This window comes from Colobus angolensis, unplaced genomic scaffold (assembly GCF_000951035.1).
Source record: "Colobus angolensis palliatus isolate OR3802 unplaced genomic scaffold, Cang.pa_1.0 Scaffold36, whole genome shotgun sequence".
Taxonomy (NCBI): domain Eukaryota; kingdom Metazoa; phylum Chordata; class Mammalia; order Primates; family Cercopithecidae; genus Colobus; species Colobus angolensis.
The window spans coordinates 2,951,742-2,968,121 of record NW_012116932.1 but is presented as its reverse complement, the minus strand read 5'-3'; the positions used below and the strand labels follow the sequence as shown (position 1 = coordinate 2,968,121).

The window sequence follows — 16,380 nt, the reverse complement described above, 5'->3', positions numbered from 1 at the left end:
CCCTGCATGTGGGGACCTCTCTCCTATTGTTGACATCTTGTATTCCTCCAGCACCTGTGCTACAATTGATGTGCCAATATTGACACATTATTGACCAAGTTCTACAGTAGTTTCTCCTATTGTTGACATCTTGCATTCCTGTAGCACCTGTTACAATTGATGAACCAACACTGACACATTCTTAACCAAGTTCTAGAGTAGTTTTTCCTTTTGTTGACATCTTGCATTCCTGTGGTACTTGTGTTCCAATTGATGAACCAATATTGATGCATTATTATTACTAAATTCCATAGTTTACATTAAGTTATACTCTTCGCATTGTATGTATGGATTTTGACAAATGACATGGATTCATTATTACTATATTAGTCAGAGTAGTTTCATGTAGATGTATTTTTAATGTGACCACATGGAATTATGCTAGAGAGTTCAATCTGTTTTGTGTTTTATTCACTCAATATTATTTTAAAGGTTCACTTACATTACTCGGCGTGCATCTGACTCCTGCCAAAAGCTCTATATCCTTTTGCCTCTATATCTATTGTTTGCCTCTATATCCTTTTACCTGCCTTCTCTCCAATTAGGAACAAGCAGGCTTATCCAACACCCCCACTAAACTAACTGCTGCAGGGAACATTCTCTTACATGTCCCCCTATAAACAGGTTTCAGAAGTCAAGATAGATACGCAGTAGCCAGTTTGCTGGTACACAGAGCATGACTCCCATTAAAGATTTTAATTTCCACCATTCTACATGCCCACTAATAGTGCATAGATATTTCTTTTAATGTTATCATTATTTGAGATAGAGTCTTCCTCTGTCACCAGTGGGCTGGCGTGCTATGGTGAGATCTCGACTCACTGCAGCCTCCACCTCCTGGGTTCAAGCAATTCTCATGCCTCAGCCTCCAGAGTAGCTGGGATTACAGACGTTCACCACCACACCTGGCTAATATTTGTATTTTTGGTAGAGACAGGGTTTTGCCATGTTGGCCAGGCTTGTTTCAAACTCCTGGCCTCAAGTGATCCTCCTGCCTTGGCCTCCCAAAGTGCTGGGGTTGTAGGCATGAGCCACCGCGCCCAGCCCATAGTGCATACGTATTTCTTTCTCCTCATAGCCCAATCAACACAGGACATTTTATAATTTGGGGAACTGCAGGGGTATACAGTGAAATTACACTGCTCTTTTTCATTTTCCCCTTTCCTCCATTCTGTTCTTCTTTTCTTCCTTTTGGTTTCCTTTTTTTTTTTTTTTGAACATCCATTCATTTGTCTGAGTAACTCCTGTGCATCATCTTCTCACATCTTTTGCTCATTTTTGCATTAAGGTACCTACTTCTTCTTGATATAACCGGTTTCTTGTTTGTTCTAGATATTATTCTCTTGTCAGTTTTTAAGAAACTCCCCACACAACATGGATGTGCTCCTGTCAGTTTTAGACAATGCAAATATCTTTTCCCCATTTCCCATCTGCCTGTTAACTTCATCCCAGAAATCCTTTGTTGAATGGAAATCCTCAATGTTGTTTTTTTTTTCATGTTTTAAAAATCATATTAATGATTGTGCTTTGGAAATTTTGTTTAGGAAGTCTTTCCTCAAGCCTAGATCACAAAGTTATTCCCCTATACTTTCTTCTATTAAATTTATGCTTTGATATTTGGTATTTATTTTTTGAATCCACCTGGATTCCTCCTTTGTATGTGCTGTTAGGCAGAAATTCAGATTTACTTTGCTTCATAAAATGAGCAGTTTTCTCACTACAATGGGTGAACAATCTACCTTTTCTTCTTGATTTGTGATAGCACATTTATCATGTACTATATTAGGTTTTGAATAATGCAGGGTTATTTTCTGAGATTTCCAATGAACTTGCTCAGATCTGTGTCTGTTCCACTTTTCATAATTTTAAAAATGACTATGACTCTATTGTGTATCTCAGCATGTGGGAGGGAACAGCTCTTCTCTTGATTCCATTTTTATAATATTAGTATGGTTTTGTGCTAACATTTATGTATTGTATGTATGTATTTATTTGAGACAGAGTCTTACTCTGTCACCCAGGCTGGAGTGCAGTGGCACCATCTCCACTGATTGCAACCTCCACCTCTCAGGTTCAAGTGATTGTCCTGCCCCAACCTCCTGAGTAGCTGGGATTACAGGCGCCCAACCCTACACCCGGCTAATTTTTGTATTTTCAGTAGTGATGCAGTGTCATCACGTTGGCCAGGCTGGTCTCAAACTCCTGGCCTCAAGCAATACATCCTCATCAACCTCTCAAAGTGCTGGGATTACAGGTGTAAGCCACCACACCAGCCTGACATTTATTTTTCTGAAGGAATTTTCAAATAGTTTTTATCACATATATGGTGGATTCACTGGAGCTGTAAACACAATTGTATTAAGGTTATAATTTGAGTATGAATTGACATCATTAGCACATCAAGCCATCCCACCCAAGACTGTAAACTGCTCCCCATATCTTCAGATAATCTTCTACATGTTTATTAGTATGGATTTAAGATTTCTCTTTGAAGGTATGGGATGTTTTGGGTTAATTCCTAGATATTTTATAGTAGAATTTTTCAAAGTATGATATGAGGACCTCTGCAGGGTGGTGGTCCCTGAAGTCTTAATTTTACTAATTATATGTGAGAATATATTTTCATCATATGCCTCAACTAAGACATCATATTGCCACAGACTGAATAAAGAAGCAAATGTGAGCATCAAGCTGTTTCCTGCCAAGCCGAGACATACGATGTTTTTGCTAAAATGTCCAACAAGGCTACTCATCACATGGAATGCTTTTTTCTTAATGTGGTTATTTGCCTGAAAATGTTACTTATATTTTTAAGAGTTAAAGAAAGAGGAAAGAAACACAAAACATGGCTTGGTGGTTAAAGACAGGTTTACGTCTAGATAAAACCTGAGAAGGACTTCTGGCCAATTTCAGTCAGGAGCACTTTCTCTTACAGACTAAGAGTTTATACTGGTTTTAGGGTGAGGGACTTATTACAAGCTTGGAATGTTCTGTGTGGGGGAGAAGTTTTATGGCAGGGCTGGAATGTCTCCGGGAGGAGGGGAGGTTATCCTGGGGCTGACATCTTTCTGGCTGGGTGGGGGTTATTTGAGGCTGGCATCTTCCCAGCCGGAGGAGGCTTATCTAGGGGCTGGCATGTCTCTGACTGGAGAGGAGTTTGGAATATTTCTGGCTGGAGATGTTATTTGTGGTTTATGGTTGTACTGACCTTAGCCATTAGCTTGACACCCTTTGGATTTAGGTGAATTTTAGAATGAGGGGCTTGTCCAAGATAGTGATGCTCCTGCTCTGTCAATATTAGCATGAAATAGGTTTATTATTGCTCTTTTAAATGTACTAGTAACTCATATTTTAAATAATTTTCAATTTTCATTTCCAATATGGTAAAAATTGATAGTTCTAAACCACATAAACAAAAGCCCTTTAGAGTGCTCAGCAGTTTGGGGGTGTAAAGGAATCTTGAGACATGTTTCTTTATATTTTTCTTTATATTTCATGGATTTGAAATTTTGCTTAGGAAGCCTTTCGTCATGCCTAGATTACAAAGGTATTATCCTACACTTTCTTCTACTAAATGTAAAGATAAAGGCAAAGACTGCAATTACTTTTGTACCAACCTAATAGTTTGTGTTGCTGTTGGGAATGTTCTTTCTTTGTATTCAACTTATATTTCTTGAATGCTTGTTACTGGTGTGATACTAGGAGGATCACCAGGATTTTTGCCAGCTGACCTTGCCTTCTGCATTACTGGGCTCTGTTATTGTTCTAATAGATGATGTCATCATTCTTTTGTCTTTTCTAGGTAGATGATCTCGTCTCATCCCTTCCAGTCCTTAGATACCTTATTTCTTTTTCTTGCCTTATACCATCACTCATGACTTTCAGCTCCATGTTAAAGAACAGCAGAGTTAGTATCCTTTGCTTTTTCTTGATCCTAAAATAATGCATTAAAAATTTTCTTCATTTAGTATAGTATTTGCTAATTTTGTGCTATATATTCTATATCTAGCTAAGAAAGTCTCTTTGAGTTTTGTGTTGTGAAGTGTTCTTTAAAAATCATAAATAGGAGTAGAGTTTAAGAAAAATGTATTTATGCCATGACTTAAATAATGATAATTTTTAAAAAATCAATTCCTGTGATAAATCATGTGATAGGTTTTCTGATGTTAGTCATCCTCGTCATTTACTAAATAAACCAATACCACTTTATTGTGGTAAGCCATTTTTAATACAACATTACATTTGACTAGGTTATGATTTTATTCTGGAATTGAAAATCTGCATGGATAGATGAAGTAGGCCTATAATTGTCTCTTTTTTCGGCATTCTCACCTGATTTTATTCCAAGATTGCATTAACCTGATGAGATGTGCTGGTCAGATTTCCTAACACTTGTCTATCATTTAGAAGCTTATGTATAAGATACTAACCAACTATTTCTTAGCAGTTTAATAATAATTACTACACTTTAACAAAACTCACTGGGGCAAAGATTTTAGAGAGAGACGATCTTTGGCTACCATTTAGATTTCTTTAAAGCCTATTTGAGCATACAGGCCCCCCATTTTTCTTGAACCAGTTTTAGAATTTTATATTTTTCTAAGTGTTTGGTCATTTCATCTACAACCCAAATTTATTATTTTTTGAAGGCTTTTATTAATTAAAAATTATCCATATTTACCATTTTTAATTTTGGATTTTGTTATTGGCACCTTCTCCTTGTTTCCCTCTATCCTTTCAATATTTTCCAATGCTTGATTTTGGTTTTATTAAGCATGAACTTTTCTTAAGGAAGTTTCATGATAAATATACTTAGTGCTGTATATTTCTCTCGAAGTACTATTTTAGGTTAAAATGTTGACACTCAATATTTGAATTATCATTTAATTCTAAAAATTTCTTAAATTTATAATTTACTGTTGAACTTGAAGATTATTCAATTATATAGCTAGCTTCCAAACATATGAGATTTGAAAAGCTATTTCTTCTCTATTAATTTTTAATGTTAATGCATTATAATCTATACAACATTTATACTTTGGAATTAAAGAATTTTGTATATCTTAATGAAATGTCCATTTTTACAAAGTACCTGTGTGCTTGAAAAAATATTGACTATCTGTTTCGTGAAGAGTCTAATACATATGATAGCTAATATCTGAATATTATTAATTGCATTGTAATTAATAATAAATTCCATTTCTGAACTCTGTTAAAATTTCTAACTATAATATCTATCTCTCTGTCATTGATTTAGTTATTTATATCTATCTCACTGAAGTTGTGTTGACTATTTATTACTTAATATTTCAGGATATATAGTAATGTAGACTCATTATATTTATGCTGGTGGCTGTAATGTTCTTTTAAATAGTATAAATATTATTCTCTGTCCTTTAGTTTGTGTGATTTAAAAATTTTAGCATGCATCAAGAAACTATACATTTTTCTCCATAGACAAAGTAACCAGATTGCACTTAAAAAAAATAATTAGCTGGGCATGGTGACTCATGCTTATAATCCCAGTACTTTGGGAGGCTGAGATAGGAAGATCACTTGAGGCCAGGAGTTCGAAACCAGTTTGGGCAACAATGTGAGGCCCTGTCTCTAAAAATTTTTTAATTAGACAGTTGACCTGGCACACACCTGTAGTCCCAGTTATTTAGGAGGCTGAGGCAGAGGATTGCTTGAGCCCAGGAGTTCTAGGATGCAGTGAGTCATGATCCTACTCTAAGCTGGGGAACAGAGTGAGACCTGTCTCTAAAATAATTGGTAATTAGATCAATAATAATGCCTTAATATTACTCATACCTAATCATTCATTCATGCTATAATCAAAACGTTCTCTATTGCCTTAAAAATACTTATAGCTGGTTATGTAAATCAATATTCAACTAGTCTCCTATGTTGCATCCAGTGATTATGTCCTCGAATCTCTCTTGTCCTTTGAATGAGCCTTTATCAATGAGACCAGACCAATTGTTCTGTGGAATTATCCACCTTCTGAATTTTTCTGAAAGCTTCCTCATGGTGTAATTTAGGTTATTCCTCCATCTTCTGTACAGTGATTATCTTTTTTGGCTAGTGGGCATCTTTTCAATCTAGTACCTCCAGGCTTTTAATATTATCCCATTACTTAGTGGCAGTTTCATTTCATACCGGTACAAGGTGCCTAAGGCCTTCTTCTGTGTCCAGACCACAGGTCAGCCATGTCTCAAGGAACTCTGGTTCCCTGGAGTGGCATATGGTATTAGAGACATTGTGATAATTGTTTCCATAAATTCCACCTTTTATTATTATTAAGATTGCAACCTCAGCTTTCATTTGGTGCATATTTGTCTGACGGGTATGTATTCAGCCTTTTCTTTCAAATTTTTTATTCAGATTTTTTGGAATAGTAAATATGCAATTTGAAATAGGATGGCATAAATGAGTATCAATAAATCAGTATTAAAATAAATGTAATTGAGTTAAATAAGCAACTAAAAGATAAAGACTCTCAGGAAAAATACTTTTAAACCCCAAGGTCAAAATGTATGTTTTCTAGAACTGGCACATTATCAAGAGACTCTGACCCTGATCATCTATGCCTGTCTCTAATGGCTCTAAGTATTGAACCTTTTCTTTATGTTAGTCAGTGTTAATAGAAACCCAATTAGTAGCCAAAATCTGACATGATTATCTGATATATTAATGTCATTTGATCTTTGTCACATTGCTGAATGTTAAGAACTATTATTATTTACTCCATTTTACAGATGAGGAAAGTGAGACCCAGAACATTCTACCAGTTGTTGAATAGCATAGAGCTGTTGAGTTGCCATTTGATCTGTGCTACAGTCTGTGTTTTAACCACTGTCATTTAATTCTGTTTCTAATCTCACTAGATACAGTATCCATGCCTGGTCAGAACTACAGCACCATGTCTGAATTTATCCTCTTTGGCTTCTCAGCCTTCCCCCAGCAGCTCCTGCCTGTCTTGTTCCTGCTGTACCTCCTGATGTTCCTGTTCACATTGCTTGGCAACCTTCTCATCATGGCCACAATCTGGATTGAACACAGAGTCCACACACCCATGTACCTCTTCTTGTGTGCCCTCTCCGTCTCTGAGATTCTGTTCACTGTTGCCATTACCCCACGCATGCTGGCTGATCTGCTCTCCACCCATCGTTCCATCACCTTTGTGTCTTGTGCCAGTCAGATGTTCTTCTCCTTCATGTTTGGCTTCACTCACTCCTTCCTTCTCATGGTCATGGGCTATGATCGTTACGTGGCCATCTGCCACCCACTGCATTACAACGTGCTCATGAGCCCCCGTGACTGTGCCTGTCTTGTGGCCTGGACCTGGGCTGGTGGCTCAGTCATGGGGATGATGGTGACAATGATAGTTTTTCACCTCACTTTCTGTGGGTCTAACGTGATCCACCACTTTGCCTGTCATGTGCTTTCCCTCTTGAAGTTAGCCTGTGGGAACAAGACATCATCTGTCATCATGGGTGTGATGCTGGTGTGTGTCACAGCCCTGATAGGCTGTTTATTCCTCATCATCCTCTCCTATGTCTTCATTGTGGCTGCCATCTTGAGGATTACCTCTCCTGAGGGCCGGCACAAGACTTTCTCCACGTGTGTATCCCACCTCACTGTAGTGGTCGTGCACTATCGTTTTGCCTCCCTTATCTACCTCAAGCCCAAGGGCCTCCATTCTATGTACAGTGATACCTTGATGGCCACCACCTATACTGTCTTCACCCCCTTCCTTAGCCCAATCATTTTCAGCTTAAGGAACAAGGAGCTGAAGAATGCCATAAATAAAAACTTTTACAGAAAATTCTGTCTTCTTAGCTCCTGTGTGCCAATTTGGTGGTGATAAAATATAATAGAAGAGCTGAAGATAATGTGTATCTCCATAGGACTGTTGTAAGGGTTCAGGTATGTGAAAATATGTATTTGATACATACTAGCTATTGTTTCTTATCCCTTTTTGCTTAGCCTCGAGTGATCACAATCTCTTGTTTATGAGCCATTGTGATTAACTTTATCCTATTATCTGTTCCTAGAAATGTGTTTTCTATCTATGGACAGGTGGGGATCATCACATGGATGTGTCTGGGCACTTATGAACATGGTTCTTCTTAAATGGACAGGCAAAATATATTTATTTTCCCCTAGTGTAAGAAAAAGTAAGAATAACATGATAGTCATAAATGCCACCAAGCATTAAGTTTTTTCCATGCATCGGCACTGTGTCCAGTGTTTTATAAATATTATCCTTTTAATTAGAAGAAATGTACAAAGGAAAATAAACTACTTCCCTCAGAGAAACTGGTTCTTATATAAAGTTCCTCACTGTCTTTGGGAGAGATATAGCCTAAGTTTGGGTGTGGACATTAATATGTTGAGTTGAGTGAAGGATGTCAGAATGCAAAAGTGGAGAGAGACCAAGAAGGAGGGAGAGACAGAGATACAGAGACAGAGATAGAAGACAGAGAGAGATACAGAGACATAGAATAAAGAGAGAGATACAGAGACATAGACAGAATAAAGAGAGAGAGACAGAGAAGAAGCCAGAGAGAGAGAGAAAGCAGGTGTCAAGTAAAAAGGGAGTTCTTTAAATTTTTTTACCTGTACATGAAATGTAATAACTAAGAATTTGGAGCAAAATCTGGCAAAGGGAGGAAGAGAGAAAAAAGGAGATTGGTAATAGGACTTAATATATCTTAATAATAGATCTGTAATATGTCCTGATAAGATAGCCTTGTCTCTTCTCCACGCATTTTTGACACAGTTGCTCTGCAATCTCAATGGGTCATTCTAGGATATGTACTCCCTTGCTTCCAATGGAGGCATCATTTTTCTGGTTCTCTGGTTCTAGCCATTGGTTCCACCAGCTGAGGAATGAATATTATTTTTACAGTGTGAATTCTCTTCTAATGCTACTCATAGTGCCCTCGCCTGTGCTTCCTGCTGGTGCTGGAATGTGAAGGTCAACACTGAAAGAGATTTCATTCCAGAAGAGTAGAGATCATGGCTTTGCAAGGTCAAAAGGTGACATGGTTGAAAGAAGTTTTATCCTATGTTTATGCTATAAAATTCCAAACAAAAACAAACTATCCTTTGCCTTATCCTGCATACTCTGGACAACACTTGCATGTGTGGTTATCATCAATGAAGCACCATGGAAATCAGGAGCTTATTCAAGGAGCACAAATATCAGAATTTTTGCCTATGAGTTCCAAAACAGTCTTTAAAGTCATAGTAGAAAAAAACTATCTCGAAAGGCAACATGCTTTATTAGCCAGACTTTCTCAGAGAGGAGGTAATAATGGCCACATTTATTAAGCATCCAATGTGCACCAGGCACAGTTCTAAGTTCCTCAAACTTTGTCTTCAGAACAACCCTGAGGTAGGTTGTTGACCGCATTATATGTTTGAGGAAACTGAAGTGCATAGAGGGGAATTAACTGGCTCAAGTCACACAGCAAATGTGAGACTTCAGCACCACAGTCTGGCTCGAGATCCCATAACTTTGGGGTAGTGTTTTGTTTCCAGTCATCTAGCTTTGAATCTCAAGGATCAAATGGGAAGGTCCTGACTGCATCCCACCCCAAGATGGGTCAGTGATGGGAATGAAGGAGGAATCTAGAGGTGAAAGGGTGAGGACGTGCCCAACCTCTGACACTTGCAAGAGTGCCTGGCACATAACAGAAGAGAGTAGGGGGAGGATTCAGGTAGTACCTGATGGACGGGCTGCCTGGGCAGAGTCAGAGGGCTCAAAAGAGGAAAAAATGGAGCTGTCTGAAGTTAGGGAAAGGGAGTCAGAAAAGTGATCAACTGGAAAGGGGACACACAGGGTGGGAGGTTGGCAGGAAAGGAAATTGAGAATTCCTGAGAGCCTGCCAGGGTAAAAGCTGCACCCTTCTATCCCTGTGTTCTGAACTGGCCAGGAACCTCAGTCTTGGGACACTCCCACACCAGAAGAAAGGATCTGCCTCTACGGTTGCTTCTCACTGACCCAGCCTGGGTCTCGCTTCTTAAATCCGTTCTTAATCCTGGTCCCTCTCCTGCTCAAAACCCTCCCATGACTCCATATTGTCCACAGGATGAAGTCCACACTTGGGCTCTGAGAGACCCTGCTCTAGGCATGGAGGCCCTATCCTCAACCAAAGAGGCAGTCAGGGTCTTGGGGTCAGGAACAACACCCCGCCCAACCCACCGAGGTTAGACCTCACCCTGAAGTCTCCCAATCCCCAAGAGCCACGTGCCGGCAGTCAGTGAGGCCCAGGCAGAGGTGACAGCACCGTTTTATTCATGAGAATCTGCAAAATAAGGTGGATGGATCAGATGGTCACTGCAAGCCTGCGTTCAAGGGCTCCACCCGCAGCCAAAGCCCGCCCTCAGCACGCAGGATCAACTCCGGCTTCCGGCGGGGCTCAGTGTGATCCGGCAGGAACCGGAAGTGCAGCAGCATCAGTGCCAAGACTGTTTTCATCTCCGCCATGGCAAACGCCTGCCCGATGCAGTTCCTGCAGGCGGGAGAGTGGACTGTGACTGCGCCCAAGACCCGCATTTGGGTCCCATCACTCCAGGAGCCTGACCCGGGACCCCCCCAACCACACCCAGCTCAGCCTGAGAGATATAGAGAGGGGTTAAGCGTGCCTGGGACCCCCATGTGGACTTGCATGTCTCGGAGCCTGGGCCAGACTCCAGCTCTCAGCTCAGACCAGCAGATGGAGAAGGGGATTTTAAGCACTCAGGACCCCTGTGTGACCTACTCATCCCCATTCCATGGATGTTTTCCCATAAACTGTGAAGGAATGGAGGGAAGAGCTGGAACTGGGACCATCTGCAAAGTCCTCCTTTTTCCACTCCCGCAAACATCACCCCATCGCTGCCTCAGACACAGGGTGCTCTTACCTGGGCCCTGCGGAGAAGGGAACAAAAGCCAGAGGTGACCTCTCCTTGCTGTTCTCTGGGTCGAAGCGGAAGGGGTCATAGACCTGCAGGTGAGACATAGGTTTGCTGGGTGAGGTCTCCTAGGTCCAGCAACCTTGTTGGAGAGACAAATGTGTGTGTTGGGGGGAGGTGATGTTGGATTTTCCTCATCAAAAACCTGTCCCCTCCACTAGGAACATTGGAATTGACAAAAAACAAAACAAAAAAAGAGTAGAGGATGGGAGTGGTGGTGGTGAATGAGGAAGGCAGCACCTCAGGATCCGGCCACACAGTTGGGTTGTGATGGACCCCTATAATATTGATGACGCAGATAATGCCTGTGGGAGAGAAGGGGGCAGTCAGGACGAGGACCCCCTGAGGGGTCCAACTTCCTACCTGGGAGGCTCCTCCCCCTGAGGCTGTGGGCACCTTTTGGGATGACTCGGCCATCTGGGAGAACAAGGTCCTGTGTGCAGTGTCGGGAGATGAAGGGAGCTGGGGGATGTAACCGCAGGCTCTCCTTCAGGCACATGGTCAGGAAGGGCAGCTGGGCCAGGTCGTCCCTAAGGAAACACCCCAGCCCCAATCATTATCAGGAGAGCGAAGACACAACTCTCCAGCTTTTCTATTTCCAGATGAGATCTTTTCTCTCTGTCACAAAATAAACTCCATGGGGATCAAACATTTGAGAATTTTAAAAAGCAGAAAACAATTAGAGAAGCAGACAATTAGAAAAGTATCAGAGAAAATTCAGCCAAGCAGTTAAAAATAAATACTCTGAGGAAAACACCCAGAAGCCAGCGGTAAAAGGTTAACAAATTTACGTAAAAAATAAACATTGTCTGTGGCAAGAAAGCAAACTCAAATGCAAATGAGTAACAAACAAAATACCCAGATCCAATATTTTGCTCTTATTTAGCATGGAACTAGAGATACCAGAACGTTCAATTAGGCAAGGGAAAAAAAGAGTCATGCAATTTGAAATGTGGGAGCAAATGTATCATTTTGGCAGATAGTGATTTTACACTTAGAAAACACTAGAGGCCCCACTGGAAAATGTTTATAAACATTTAAGATCCAGCAAAGGAGCTGAATTCTCTGCTTAATCTTTCTTCTTTTGCAGTGGCTATTTAAAATTTTAATATTGTGTGCACTTGTTTGGTTCAGAATTTGAGAACTTTAAAACATAATCCACCTCTACGGCCCAATGCCATTTACTTCTCCCCACATGATGCCAGATTATTATTTTTTTAATGTATGCCTCTCTGGGCTAATTTTTAGCATCTTAAAAAATTATATGGGAGCACAGCATCTACTATAGACACTATTATGTATCCTTTTGGGGGGAGTGGGGGGCTAGAATGGAGTCACTGTTGCCCCGGCTGGAGTGCAGTGGCACAATCTCGGCTCACTGCAACCTCCACCTCCCAGGTTCAAGTGATTCTCCTGCCTCAGCCTTCCAAGTAGCTGGGACTACAGGCATTCACCACCATAGCCAACTAATTTTTTTTTATTTTTAGTAGAGACGGGGTTTCCCCATGTGGACAAGGCTGGTCTTGAACTCCTGATCTCAAGTGATCTCCCCACCTTGGCCTCACAAAGTACTGGGATTACAGGCATGTACCACCATGCCTGGCCTGTATCTTTTCTCATTTAACAGTGTATCAGTTTTTCATAGCCCCTGGGATTTATGTCAAAATTATCCCTACTCTGGAGGTATAAAATAATTTTCTCATGGTTCCTTCTACAGCTTTTAGGACTCTTTTAGAAAAAAATGATTAGTCTGAACATTATCTTGTCATAAGACACGAGAACCAGGTTCAGTTGCCTTTTTTCCAGAAGGCTTTCCAGTTGTCCCAAGAGCTTTTACTTAATTATCTATATTTTTTTCTCTTGATACACAACACCATCTTTAGCATGTACTGTGTTCATTGGGCATAGAATTTATATGCATAAATCATTAGTTTTACCATGTAGAAATAACCATTAACTGAAAAGATAATAAAAGAAAAGATGCTAGTCATAATGATATAAAATACCTGGATTAAACTTAAAAAGAAACATGAAGTCTCTGTATTTTATTATAAATTTCCCTCAATCCAAATAAAACATACACTTGGCCATACAACAAATATTTGTAAGGGTTGATTTAACAACAACAACAACAAAAAAGCCACTCTGCCAGATGTTAAAACCTATTAGAAAGTCACAGTATTGGGAAGCCGAGGTGGGCAGATCACTTGAGGTCAGGAGTTTGAGACCAACCTGACCAACGTGGTGAAACCTCATCTCTACTAAAAATACAAAAATTAGCCAGGCGTGGTGGACAGTGCCTGTCATCCCAGCTATTCAGGCGACTGAGCCAGGAGAATCACTTGAACCCGGGAGATGGGAGGTTTCGGTAAGCTGAGATTGCACTACTGCACTCCAGCTAGACTCCATCTCAAGAAAAGCAAAAAGAAAAAAAAAGTCACAGTAATAAAAATGGTATGGCAATGCCATAAAAAAGGATGCATTCAAACGACTAAAAAGGTCAGAGACAGACGTGTGAATAAGTGAAAACTTCCCATCTGCTAAAGGAAGCCCCACAAATATCTGGGAAACAGATGGGTAGTGTGGTACAAAAGAAAATATGGACAAATGTAACTTCATAAAAATTAACCAAAAGCACCCCCAAAAAAAGTCAATAGGCAATATTTTGCAACAAAAGACAGAAAAAAATCATTAATTGTGATACACATTCTTATAAGTAAATAAGAAAAAAGAACCCAAAGAAAAACAGTAGAAAATATAAGATGACCACTCCCATAGAAAGAAAGTAAGTGACTTATCAACTTGGGCAAAGGATGTTCTTTCTCACTCTTATTTAAGAAAATGCTCATTAAAAGATGAAATGTGAAGACTGACAAAAATTTTAAATTTAATGATACAATAACACTATTGGCAAATTTGTGGGAAAGTTTGTGCCATCAAACTCAGCAAATATAGGAATGGATTTACAATCATTATTACAATTGTAGAATGCAAATGGTCCTTGATTCAGGAATTGCACTTTTGGGAATTTGTCCTGCAGAGATGTTTACACATATGAACAATGGTCACTGTAGACACATGCCAATTGCACAGGTTTAATTTAGCAAAAGGATGAAACAAGCCAAATATACATAGATGGGGAGATGTTTAGATAAATATCTATTGGGGAACCCACCCCCAATATTTCAATGTAGGTTATTTCTATTTTCCATAAGTGTCAGCCAGCTGAGAAATAAAGAGAGACAGCATAAAGAGAGGAATTTTACAGCTGGGCCACCGGGGGTGACATCACATATTGGTAGGACCGTGATGCCCACCTGAGCCTCAAAACCAGCAAGCTTTTATTAAGGATTTCAAAAGGGGAGGGGATGTAAGAACTGGAAGTAGGTACAAAGATCACATGCTTCAAAGGGGAAAAAGCAGAACTACTAATAAGGGTCTAACAAAGATCACTTCTGAGGGAACAGGACAAAGAGCAAAAGCAGAACTACTGATAAGGGTCTATGTTCAGCAGTGCACATACTGTCTTTAAGCATCCTAGACAACAGAAAACAGGGTTTGATAGCAGAGAACCGGTCTGACCACAAATTTACCAGGGCAGAGTTTCCCCCACCCTAGTAAGCCTGAGGGTGCTGTAGGAGACCAGGGTGAATCTCAGTCCTTATCTCAGCCACATAACACAGACATTCCCAGATCGGCCATTACAGGCCTCCCCCCAGGAATGCATTCCTTTCCCAGGGTATGAATATTCCTTGCTAAGAAAAGAATTTAGCAATATCTTCCCTACTTGTACGTCCATTTGTAGGCTCTCTGCAAGAATAAAAATATGGCTCTTTTTGCCCAACCCTGCAGGCAGTCAAACCTTATGGTTGTCTTCCCTTATTCCCTAAAAATTGCTGTTATTGTGTTCTTTTTCAAGGTGTACTGATTTCATATTGTTCAAACACACATGTTTTGCAATCAATTTGTACAGTTAACACAATTATCACAAAGATCCTGAGTTGATGTACGTCCTCACCTTATGAAGATAACAGGATTAAGAGATTAGAGTAAAGACAGGTGTAAGAAATTATAAAAGCATTATTTGGGAACTGATAAATGTCCATATTAAAATGAAATCTTCACAATTTATGTTCCTCTGCTGGGGCTCCGGCTGGTACCTCCATTCAGGGTCCCTGACTTCCCGCAACAAACATCCACAGAATGGAACATTATACAGCTACACTAAAGGAGAAAATGAGGATCACTAGTCCTGTCACACAATGCAGGCCAGAAGGTAAATCAATACAGAGACTCTGGAAGGCTAATTGACCATATCTACAATGATTGGAAATGTTTATACAAGTGTATTCAAGAAAGGGATGGGACAAATAAAACATGGAATGCTATTCAGCACTCAGAAAAAATAGCTATCAGACACACTATTAAGTGGGGAAAAAACCATGTGCCCAAATGTCCATAAATGTAAATACCATAGGACAAAAAATATATGGAATATAAAAGGAGATGTATGATAGAAACGTATGTAGATAGATTGATAAACAGACAGGCAGATAGATGACAAATCAGTATATCTGCAGGCCCCTTTGGAGAAAGGGAGATTAGGTAGGGTAGCAGGAATGTCAAGGATAACCCTTGTCTTATCTGTAATGTCTCATTGAGTGCAAGAAGAACCTGTTCTCATCATTGCTTTTGTTATTCAAACCTCATTTTCCATGTGGTATATATACAAAATTGAGTGCTATTCAGCCTTAAAAACAGAAGAAAATTCTTTCGTTTGTGACAACATGGAAGAACCTGGAGGACATTATGCTAAGTGAAATAAACCAAGCACAAGAAGACAAATAGCACGTGACTTTAATTACCTGTGAGATCTAAAATAGCTAATACAGAAATCATAGAAACCAAGAAGAGAATGGTGGTTACCAGAGAAGGGACGAAGAGAGAATAGAAAGACATTGGTCAGAGGGTACAAGTTTCTGTTACACAGGAGGAATAAGTTTTGAGATCTATTACATGCATGATGACTATAGATGATAATAATATATTTCTCAAAATTGCTAAAAGAGCAAATTTCAAAAGTTCTCACCACAAAAATGATGAGTATATGAGATGATGGGTATGTTTATTAAATTGACTTAATCATTCCATATTGTATACATATATCATAACATTATGTTGCACCCTATAAATATATATAAGTAAAATTTGTCAATTAAAAATAAAAACAAATATTCCAAAACTCATATTTTGAGAAAAAGAAAAGAAAAGCTCCCAAAGATATATTGTTAATGTGAAGATATGTGTCTACTTTATTTCTTTTTATTTCGATAGCATTTGGCGTACAAGTGGTTTGGTAACATGGACGATTTCTAT

General features: G+C 39.5%; 2 protein-coding genes across 3 annotated transcripts in view; one reads left to right on the top strand and one right to left on the bottom strand.

The window, feature by feature from the left end:
• The first annotated feature begins 6,937 nt into the window (after nucleotides 1-6,937).
• LOC105519872 (olfactory receptor 10H3-like) lies at nucleotides 6,938-7,906 on the top strand. The gene has a single exon (XM_011953412.1). The coding sequence runs from the start codon at nucleotides 6,938-6,940 to the stop codon at nucleotides 7,904-7,906; it is 969 nt and encodes a 322-aa protein (XP_011808802.1).
• Nucleotides 7,907-10,322: 2,416 nt separating this feature from the next.
• The window catches only part of LOC105519772 (cytochrome P450 4F12), a 48,324-nt gene continuing 42,266 nt past the window's right edge, over nucleotides 10,323-16,380 (bottom strand). The window contains exons 10-13 of one of the 2 annotated variants that reach the window (XM_011953237.1): nucleotides 11,401-11,534; nucleotides 11,245-11,309; nucleotides 10,954-11,036; nucleotides 10,323-10,562 (exon numbers count right to left, since the gene is read on the bottom strand). In XM_011953237.1, coding sequence (XP_011808627.1) covers nucleotides 10,385-10,562; nucleotides 10,954-11,036; nucleotides 11,245-11,309; nucleotides 11,401-11,534 — 460 coding nt within the window. In that variant the 3' untranslated portion in view covers nucleotides 10,323-10,384. The remainder of the gene's footprint in view (nucleotides 10,563-10,953; nucleotides 11,037-11,244; nucleotides 11,310-11,400; nucleotides 11,535-16,380) is intronic. The other variant, XM_011953238.1, reaches the window with a different exon arrangement.

Excerpts from the sequence above, each read along its gene's own strand:
- LOC105519872 (XM_011953412.1), top strand. The coding sequence starts at position 6,938 with ATGCCTGGTCAGAACTACAGCACCATGTCTGAATTTATCCTCTTTGGC.